Source organism: Bombus vancouverensis, chromosome 8, assembly GCF_051014615.1.
Source record: "Bombus vancouverensis nearcticus chromosome 8, iyBomVanc1_principal, whole genome shotgun sequence".
NCBI classification, from domain to species: Eukaryota; Metazoa; Arthropoda; class Insecta; order Hymenoptera; family Apidae; genus Bombus; species Bombus vancouverensis.
In genome coordinates, this window is record NC_134918.1 from 9,868,753 (window position 1) to 9,879,712 (window position 10,960).

At 44.1% G+C, this 10,960-nt stretch overlaps 1 protein-coding gene across 1 annotated transcript in view; it reads right to left on the reverse strand.

Annotated features, from left to right (window-relative positions):
* The window catches only part of LOC143303113 (uncharacterized), a 34,984-nt gene extending 30,340 nt beyond the window's left edge, over window positions 1-4,644 (reverse strand). Inside the window, 1 exon segment of the mRNA XM_076621153.1 lies at window positions 3,917-4,644. Within this exon segment, the coding sequence (XP_076477268.1) occupies window positions 3,917-4,644 (728 nt within the window).
* Window positions 4,645-10,960: the final 6,316 nt, after the last annotated feature.

The following is a 10,960-nucleotide window of genomic DNA, read 5'->3' on the forward strand; positions in this document are numbered from 1 at the left end:
CACGCCACATTCTTTTACGCGAGGTAAAATAACGGCCACGAGTCGACGTTTCTGGAAGTCGCCCTGCTTGATAAACCATGCGCTTGCCACTACAATGTTTGTTTGCCGGGCAGACGCGACGGTCCGTCTGCGACATTATAGTGCCGCGATCGATAGTTAAGAATATGACCTATGGTTAGCCGCATGGCGTAACATTCTCCCCCCGTTGAGAGGGTAACGATCAAACTAGCGAGGTGTGGTTGAAGTTCCCATCTTAGTTCGTCTCGGTGGCTAGTTGTTCGGGTTTCTCGAGATCGGGTTGAATTGGCAGTGGGACAAGCCTTTTAACGGCCCAATCCAAAACGCTCTTTGCCGTCTGAACTGTAGCTGTCCGGATGACACCATCGGCGCCTGGATGAACCTTGATAACTCGGCCCAGAGTTGTCCTCTCTGAGGATGACGATTGTGCCCTTTTGGATGCCGTGTCCACCCTTGCTCCATTTATTGCGGTTGGTTAGCTCGTTCAAATACTCCTTATGCCAGCGGTTCCAAAAATGCTGTTTAAGCTGTTGGATATGCTGCCATCTGGAGAGTCGGTTCGATGGAATGTCTCTGAAATCTCGATCACGTAAGCACATTAGTGAATCGCCAATGAGGAAATGTCCGGGAGTGAGGACTAGGAGATCATTTGGATCGGTGGAGATAGGAGTTAACGGGCGGGAATTGAGGACTGCTTCTATTTCTATGATAAGAGTATTCAATTGTTCAGAGGTGAGTAACTCGTTGCCGGCTACACGCCTGAGGCGGCGTTTAAATGACTTCACCGCTGCTTCCTATAGCCCACCGAAATGCGGTGAATGAGGGGGAATGAAGCGCCATTCGATTTGTTTGTCGGCTAAAAATGCGGTTACTTTTTCTTTGTGATCGTCCGATTGTAATAAATCGTAAAACTCTCGTAATTCGTTGGTTGCTCCTTTGAAGTTGGTGCCGTTATCAGAATGGATGGTGGAGCAATACCCTCGAGCGATAAATCTGCGAAGAGCGGCGATGAAGGCTTCGCTAGTGAGATCGCCAACGAGCTCGATGTGTACCGCTTTAATTGCTAGGAATACGAAAGTGGCTTCGTATACCTTTATCTGACGACGGTTACGATCTCGTTTTTCTTTGATGTGGAACAGCCCGAAATTATCGACGCCGACGTTTGCGAATGGGCGAGATTCCGTTACTCGCGCCTCCGGCAGATTACCCATTATGTATTCTACCGATGGTGGTTGAGCGCGGCAGCAGCGAACGCAGCCTTTGATCGCCCGCCATACTTGACTTCGACCGTCGACGGGCCAGTATCTTTGGCTTACTGCGTATAACGTAGCCTGCGTTCCGGAGTGCATGTGGATCTTGTGCTCGTGTTCTATGATGCGTGTTGTAACGGATGACTTAGGTAATACTATGGGATGTTTCTGGGCGAAGGTCATCGACGAATGACTGAGTCGACCCCCGACTCGCAATATTCCTTCCTTGTCTATGAACGGATTGAGTCGCGTGAGCTTACCCTTTATCGCCGCGTTCCGATCTTTTTGGAGTGTACGAATTTCCTCGGAGAAATGGATGTTTTGCAACAATTTTATCAGCTTATTGTACGTTATGCGTAATTCGGTAACAGTTAGGGGTGCCGCTCGGTTCTTTTTCTGTTTCCAACGGAGGCAACGAGCTATGATTCGTATCAACTTGGGCCAGGATGAATACCTTTGCAACAAACTGTAATCGGCGGGGTTTGCGGACAGACAAATCGCCCCTTTCTGCTCCGGTACTTCAATTTGCGGTGTTAGCGCCTATGTCTTCCGACTGGTAGAGCCATGCAGGACCGTGCTGCCAGATGGTTGGGCGCAGAAACTCTTCGGGTGTTTGGCCGCGTGATATTAAGTCCGCGGGATTGTCGTCGGTAGGAACGTGGCGCCAATCGTAGATGCTGGTTTTTGTTTGAATTTCGGAGACTCTGTTAGCGACGAATGTTTTAAGGGTGTGAGGTGATGTATTGAGCCAATGGAGGACGATAGTGGAATCGGTCCACTAGATAGTTCGAGTAATTTTGTGTGATAGGGCTTGTTGTACTGTCGACATCAGGGACGTAAGAAGGAGTGCTCCGCTCAGCTCGAGCCGAGGAATGGTCTGGTACTTGAGCGGGGCGACTTTCGATTTTGCGGTTAAAAGTTGGGTCCAAACACGGCCGTTGGTGTTAAGGGTTCGGAGATAAACACAGGCTCCGTAAGCCTTTTCGCTGGCATCGCAGAAACCATGCAGTTCAATTTCTATTGCGGACTCGATTATTGCCTTGCGTGGGAACCTGACGTTGTTTAATAAGGGTAATTGGGCATAGTACCTTTCCCACTCTCTATGTAACTCGTTCGGAAGTGATTCATCCCAATCGATTTTCGACGACCATATTCGTTGAAGTAGCATCTTGGCCCGAACAATCACCGGTGCGAGCAGACCGAGCGGATCGTAAATTTTTGCAATCTCCGAGCTGATGATTCGTTTCGTGACTCGGGAGGGCGTGGGTTTGACTTCGACCGAGTAAAGAATAGAGTCGTCGGATGAATTCCAAAACACCCCCAGCGTCTTCAAGGTTTGCGAGTCGCCCAAAAAATGTTGGTGATTTGTTTCTTCCAAGGAAAGTCCGTGTAATAAGTCATTATCGTTTGACGCCCATTTTCGTATGTTTAAGCCGGCCAGTTGAAGTAAATTGGTGAGTTCTGTTCTGAGCGTGAGGGCTTCGTCCTTCGTTTCAGCTCCGGTGAGAGCGTCGTCGACGTAGAAATCCCGCTGCAGTACCTGTGCTGCACGTGGAAATCGATGTCCTTCGTCCTCTGCCAGTTGCTTGAGGCACCGAATAGCTAGATACGGGGCTGCGGATAAACCGAACGTTACAGTGTCAAACTCATATGTTTCTGTTTCTCCACTCGCGCTGCGCCATAATATCCTTTGATATTTCCGATCCTCTGGTCGTACGAGGAATTGCCGATACATTTTCTCGATGTCGCCAGTGGGTACGTATTGATGAGCGCGGAATCTAATTAATATACAAAATAAATCTTCCTGTAACTTGGGTCCTGTGTGAAGTGTATCGTTTAGGGAGGTTCCGGTAGTGCTTGGTGCCGATCCGTCGAAAACTACACGGAGTTTGGTGGTTTGACTCGATGCTTTGGTCACGCCATGATGGGGTAAATAGTATCCGTTGTCGTCGGAGTGGTTGTCATTGATCTTCGTCATGTGTCCCAACGCCAGGTATTCCTGTATTACCGTTCGATATTCTGATTCGAAGCGTTTGTCGTGCTGGAATCGGCGATTGAGTGAGGCGAGTCGTTTACTCGCCAGCGTTTTAGAGGATCCGAGTGACTGAAGCTGATCGTTGAAAGGTAGAGCGACGATGTATCGTCCTTCGCTGGTGCGTCTTGGAAGTGTTCTTCGCATCGTCGATCTGCCTCTGAGATATGTTTAATTGAGGGTCCTTCATCGATTTCCCAAAACCGCGCGAGGTCTGCTTGTAAAGTCGTCGTGGATGTGTGAAATATGTTTGTCGCGGTTTGGGAAGTTGGACTCCCCCGATTACCCATCCGAATCGCGTCTTTTGCAGACGCAGTTCAGGCTCGTCTGGCTGCGTGAGGTTGACTTGTCCCACACACGTCGACGCGAGTGTTGAACCTGAGCTTAATAGTACATCTATCGGAGCTGGTAAATGAAATCGTGGATCGGCCAATTTGAGATTTTTTGGTATCTCAAGTGTCGAACGATCGATGGGTTCGCTGGGAATTAAGGTTGATATGGTTGGAATGACAAGGAACGTTAATGTCCGCGTGTATGTACCGTCAGTGGAAGTGATCGTGGCCGTGATGTGTCGCTTAGAAGTCGTTGTCAAGGTATCTAGAGCTCCGATCGGGACCGCAGCAACGCTCGACAACGGATTGGTTGCTGTTTATCATTCAAAATGTTAATCTGCGCTGTGATGACTAGATCATTGGACAGTAATTCGGATGCTATTGGTCTGATATGTTCGGTCATCAACGGAGTCATCGATCGTCGGCGTCATTGGTTGTGTGTTCATTTGTCACTGGGCGGTGGACTTGGAGACGCGGCTGTTCGTGGTGTTTCCGATCTGTGGTCTGTTGTGTGCTTTTTGCGACGAGTGGGTGATACGTAGGGTGGCAAAGAAGGTGTTGTGGATCGGCTATTTGATGGGGAAGATTTCGGGCTGGACTTGCTGGAACGAGACCCTGAATGGCGTTTTGTCCTATGCAGCATTGTATGATGTCGTTCTCCGCATACGCGACATGATCCTGCGAAACAATGCTTCGTTGCGTGCCCTTTCCCGAGGCAGTTGAGGCATAGTGATGCTCTTTTGACCTCCCGAATGCGTTCGCGAAGGGATTTGGTTTTGAAGGTGTCACATCTCCAAATGGGGTGTGGTCCTTGACAGGTGGGGCATGTTGGAGTAACCTGTGTCGCCGTAAGTGCATGCCCTCGTAATGCGCGTTGACGGACCGGAGTAGTTTGTTCCGGTGATTCTCTTGTTTGTCTGACCGCGGTGATCGGTCTGGAGCTTCGTGCTAATCTCTCTAGGAAGTTTAGTAAATGAATGTACGGAGGCACCTCGTTATTGGGCAGCGTCATTTCCCATTGCTTTTGGATACTTAGTGGTATTTTCGAGAGGATGAAGCTGTTGAGCATAGCACTGGTATCGGGATAGGATTCTCCTAATTTGTTCAATGCATATACGTGTTGTTTAAATGTGTGGACTAAGCGCCTTAATTCCGTTGGAGATTCCTTGATTATCCTTGGATAATCAATTATTGCCATGCAGTGACTGAAAGCTGTGTATCGTGGACATTCGAAACTCTCCTTGAGAACGGCTATAGCCTGACTGTAGTTTACATTACTAAGGGGTAACGCGTTTAAACAATCGGCTGCTTCTCCTTGCAGGGCGGACTGCAGGTAATGGAATTTCTGTATGTCCGTGAGACTAGGATTTTTATCGATTGTGGAAGAAAAGGTATCATAAAACGTGTTCCATTTCTCTAAGCTTCCGTCAAAAGTAGGGAGCCGAAGATCTGGTAATTTAATGGCTATCGGATTTAAACTTGCGGATGATGCACAGGTTGGAAGGTTTATGGATGTCGACGGCGATGCTGCTTACGCGTTCCTCAGAAGATTTTGTAGCTTTATGTCTACCGCGACGTACTGATCCCTTATTTCGAAGCCGCGCGCTTGTTCCTCCTCGTCCAATACTTCTAATTCGAGTTGGATCGCTTCGAATTGATTCGCAACTTCGGTCAGTTGTTTCTCGTAATTCGTTAATAAGGAGTTTTGCTGACTCTCGGATTGCTCGTACTCGTCCAGTCGGTTCGATAAGTGTGTGAATCGGCCGCTACAATAGCCTCGTCTCCGACGCAGGGAGATGAGTTGGTCTTCGCTCGTCATCGTTGCCGAGGATAGGAGATGGTCGAAATAAGGAACGAGCTTACCTTTCTGTCGTGCGGCGTGAGGTCGCGTGTATGTTTGGTGAGGAACGCCTTGTTCCTTCCCGACGGCCACTCGTTCGATTGTATTGTTAAGTTGTGAAATTCGTTGCGTTGATGATTGTCCAGCTGCGACGGAAGGCTGCGTGGTTGCGTTCCCTTGCCAATGGGATGTGTTTCTTCGAAGATGACGCGCCTGACGTCACTGGTTTCGCTGTAGTGGATGCTCCTGCTCCCGCTGCTGGTTTTGATAAAGTCACGTGGCACTGTGTGGTCACTGGTAAGTGCACTCTTCACTGGCACGTGATCCGGCTCGAAGGACCAAAATGTTTCGATCGTTCGCGGAGAGACGCGATCGCGAGATAGCACGTCAACGAGAGTTGTAAGTTCCCGTTACGATTAAATAATCGACGCCACGAACTGATCGATTCCCTTATTTCGATTAGGATAATAAGGGTAGTTCAATGAATTCCACAGAATTAACACAAATAAATTAACGTTTATTTTAACAAATTATCAACTAGGAAGACATAAAGAGAACAACAAAAAAAATATGACTGCGTTTTGCTTGATAAGTAATGCGCGATATATGATATGTGTTGACGGTTCGGCTTCTCGAAAAGTTCTGCACGCCTTTCGATTTTTTCCGTTTTTTCTGGAAGGCGACCCCCACTACGTTCGGATCACGCCACATTCTTTTACGCGAGGTAAAATAACGGCCACGAGTAGACGTTTCTGGAGGTCGCCCTGCTTAATGAACCATGCGCTTGCCACTACAATGTTTGTTTGCCGGGCAGCCGCGACGATCCGTCTGCGACATTATAGTGCCGCGATCGACAGTTAAGAATATGATCTATGCTAAGCCGCATGGCGTAACAGTATATTTCGTTCCTACTTACCTCACCACTCCTGAGAATCGTGGATATACTTGTACCAACTTTCGTCGAAGTACCTATTTATACCATCGCCTTATCATTTCACTTACAATTATCTATTATATAGCATGTTTTATCGCACATTACCGATAGTTGTGCTACTAAAATTTACAAAACAGCAATAGCGTGGTAACAGAAATGAATACTTTCGCGCGTACAACATTACATAAAAGTAACCTTTGCGGTGAAATCTGCTCGTGTTTGCGTGTGCAACTATAATTCATCTTAAAAGTCATTGATTTGTAGGCACCGAATTATCAGAAATCAATCACGTAAATCTTAAGAATCTTCTACTTGTACGCTTGATGGTTAACTAAGAGATGCCACTCAACGATGCCCATTTTTACGAAAATTTCGCAATGCTCCAACAGTAATACTTCACGCTCGCGCTATCATACGTTAACAGTATGTCGTACCTCTCTGTATATAATATATACGCACTCGAGAGAGAGACTGACACATCGTTACTCTTTTTTCGGGAATCAATCTCTTCTTTGCCATATTCTAGCCACGGATGCTCCGTATTTTCCTACGAATGGAATTCCCTTCGTTGCCACGTTTCCGGAATCGAGAAAATATCTTAAGACGCAACTAATCAGAATATTCTAAGTTATGATTTACCATTATCAGATTTTTTACGTCAGAGGAAATGCCTGTGTCGTTGTCTAACTTAATAGTTACCATTCCATAATCACTCAAAGGAACAATGTTAAGATCGTATAAACCACGATATTCTATCTTACACAAAATTCAGGTCCTTTTATTCCAATCACATGACCATGATAATGTGACATCAATCGCATCTCAACCTACAACAGAAATAAGACATCGAGCTCCGACGCTCGAACACTTTTCCACATCATAACCTACACCAAGCCCCTCAGCATCCTCAAACCAAAAGGCATATAAGCCGAGACTTCAGCCAGCTCGGGCAGTTCTTGTTCTAGTTTCTGTTCTTGTGCAGCTCCTTTCTCTCCGGTTCAGTGTCATTCTGTTCTTGTAAGTGCTAAATTTATAATAAAGTTCGATAAAAGAAAATTAATAGTTGGGTTACGACTCAGCCTTCTTTTCTCTTACAATCCAAGTGTCAATTTTACGTTACAATAATCTTCAATGTAGCTCCTCAATATATAATATTCCAAAATTTATTGGATGTATAGGATGTACGAACCATGAAATTCTAACGCGAGCAATTGAACGCGCAAATAGAGGTCCTCTAGCATCCAGCACGTAATTCCTGTTATTTGTCACCGAGATGATCTCGTGTCCTTAGACACACCCCATTATAGTTTTCCTCTGTGGCATCATCGGGACGGGACGGGCATTCTTTTACGCGCTCCCGTCGACCAAAGAGTAACGTCTTTACGCTCAGCAATTATTTTTACGAGTCAGACTTAGATTCAGCGAGAACGCCCATCTGTCATCCCGTTGGCCGCGGTTTCGTTATTGAACCGGAGACCACTGTCACTAGTGTCGCGGACGTCTCACCGCCGTGGTAGATTGTCAAACCTGTGTTATTCATACCTGTGTCAATAAATTGTATCTTCTTTACACCGCAACGATGGCTACCTTCAATGAAGACTCCTCAAACACCGACAACCCTATCCCCAATGTCATTCCGACATATATATCCACCGAAAATGCGCTCTTATAGACAAACGCTCGATTCGCGTCATAGCTTTTAAAGCTTGTCGCACCTCAATCCGTTGGAAAAAGTTTTTCCTGTAGCATATTTTATTTTTACGAACCAACAAGGTCTTTGTTTATTTCCTTCTTTTTTTTGCTCCAATTTCCCCATTGTTTTTACAAGGATAGTATTTCAGAGCCACTAGTCAAGTTTATTGTAACAATAAACGTACGTTTCGGAAACATTTTGTGCTGTGAAACAGAATACACTAAAGTTTGAAGGTCACATCGATTTTCGAAAGTTTATAAATGGAGGTGTATGACAGTATCACCAGCTGTTGCTGTCCAAGTAACTCCAACATCGAAATACTACAACGATTCCAATCGAAAACGCTAAGAGCCTTAATAGACGCATCTTGGTATGTTACCAACGAAACCATCCATCGCGACCTCAAGATACCTACAGTCAAAGAGGAAATAGCAAAATATAGCGACAGATATAGCAAAAGAGTCAACAAACACCGAAACCCCCTAATCACTGGACTACTCGATACGACGGACCAGATTCGCAGGCTGAAGAGGCACTACCCGCTAGACCTAAACGTTAGATTCATTTAGTTATCCAAATTAAGCATATGCACTTACTTATAATACTTATAAATTATACCTATCTATAATAAGTATTAACTTATTGTAAATAAACAACCATGTCACTGCGCCACGTCAGAAAAATTACTGAAAATTCTCAACGCGAGAATTGATTGTAATTTCAACAAATAAATAAAAAAAAAAAAAAAGTACCTTTGTAATATCGTAGAATAGCTTTGATTGGAGATCGGCTGAAAATAGAAAAACCGTGTACGTCGTGTTTCTGTGGTTCGTTTACATTTAAGAGTGCCTACGTGACTAAAGGCACGTAGTTGGTAGTTCTTACATAGGTATGAGGGAAACAATAGACAACGTTAGAAGAAGGACGGTTTCGCTATCCAAGGCGAATCGAAAAGTGTGCGTGTTGCGAGAATCAGAGTTGATCGAGACGTCGAAGCATAGAGTCGTTCGAATTGAGATGCGAGTGTTGTCGAGTGTTAGAGTTGCTAGTGAGAGAGAGAGAGAGTTACCAAATAGTTGTCAAGTTATTTGTTGTAAATACGAGCGTTGCATTTAGTTTTCCTGTTAATCAAACATCGTTTCTCTGTCTAACTAATATCTGTATTTTCAATCCATTATTAATATATTCCGATATTACACCTTCCATAAATCTCATAGATTTCCTAGTAAAGGTCCTTCAAACCAAACAAACGTCTATTTCCGAAGAATTTCTAAAGACTATTGTCTACCACGGTTGGACAAGGGAAAGTTAGTTTTTCTCACGTACGCTGCAACTTTCCTCCCACTAACCACTTTCTCTCGAGGGCGGTTAAGACCCTTCGTTTAACCAATTAACAACGAAGCCTATTCCCTCACTCTCCTAACTAAAATCGTCACCAACAAATCCGATGGTCCCGTGCGCTAGACACACCCATCCTTAGCTTTCCTCCGAGACAGCATCGTCTCCCAAGACAGTACTGATTTTACATCCTTCGAACGGTCAACATCTTTTTAACCGGGTATACACACCCGTAGATCAGTCACTCACTCATCTCGTACATACGCACCAGCGTAACTGCCTTCGTTATAAGTTGTTGGAATAAACGGTGAAATATAACTTACTCTACTGTGTCATATTCATTTAACCACCTCTGTTATCTTAACCGAAACTGGGCAGCGACTACTTCGCGGCGTCGATTCACCGAATCGTAGCGAGAAGTACGTATCGTAGTTTATGATTTGCAACAGAATCCCTGCATCAACGCAGGTTCGCGAAACGTACAACTTCACGCACCAAATATCGATTACAGTCAATCGACACTAATAATCAATAATTTGTCTGCGAGATGCTCCTCTGGAAGTTTTAACTATATATATTCCGGTTTTAACTATATATATTTAACTATATATATTAACTATATATTTTCCCTAGGAACAGTAAGATTTTAACGATACAACTTTATCAAGAGATCTTAATGTCATAAACGGTATCGAAACTTCGTAATTAATATTGTTAAGGAAGAAAATATTGGTAATCTCCTCGAACGACGAGCGCTTGATATTCACAATTAGAACTCGATATCTTAGCTTCTTATAATATCCTAATAAAATGTTATTTATCGATTACAATTGTTCTGTCGTATTTTATTGTGTTTACTTTATAAATGTGAACTTTATTCAAAAAGAGTTCATCGATGATTATCCATTACAGGTTGTTAATAAACCTGAATTATGCACAAAGGAATTGCCGTTAATAACTTAAGATTCTCTGCCCGTCGTACAGGGTATATATAGTAATTATTCTCGACGATCGTAACGTTTAAGTCCAATTCGAGCTCATAGTCCCATGCGAGTTAAACAACGACAATAGTTTGAATTTCTATTTGTTCGTTTGTCGTCTGTTTATACCCGGAGCACCTGCTGTAAACCAATAAAAAATTTATTAGATCTATAAATAACACATATAAAACTTATTAATTTATAATTAATATAAAATAGGAGAGCACGAAACTTCCTATTTTATGGATATGTTAAATCTTTGTAAAAAATACCATATCATTAGTATCATTTTAATCGTTCTAAAGGATTTAGCCGCATAAAGCTGTGACCCTTGGAAGAATCGATATTCACGCGTGACAAATTGAAATTGTACAAAGGTTCCGGTACGAACATCACAAGTGTCGATACCAGGGGCACAGGCACATGTTCTGGGTTCATTATATATTTATAAAGGGCTGACAATTCAGTGGATGGTCCGGGTAAATTTAAATTGTAAATGAACGCATTGCTGGTTTCAAGTAAAAGCCTGGATAAGAGCGGATA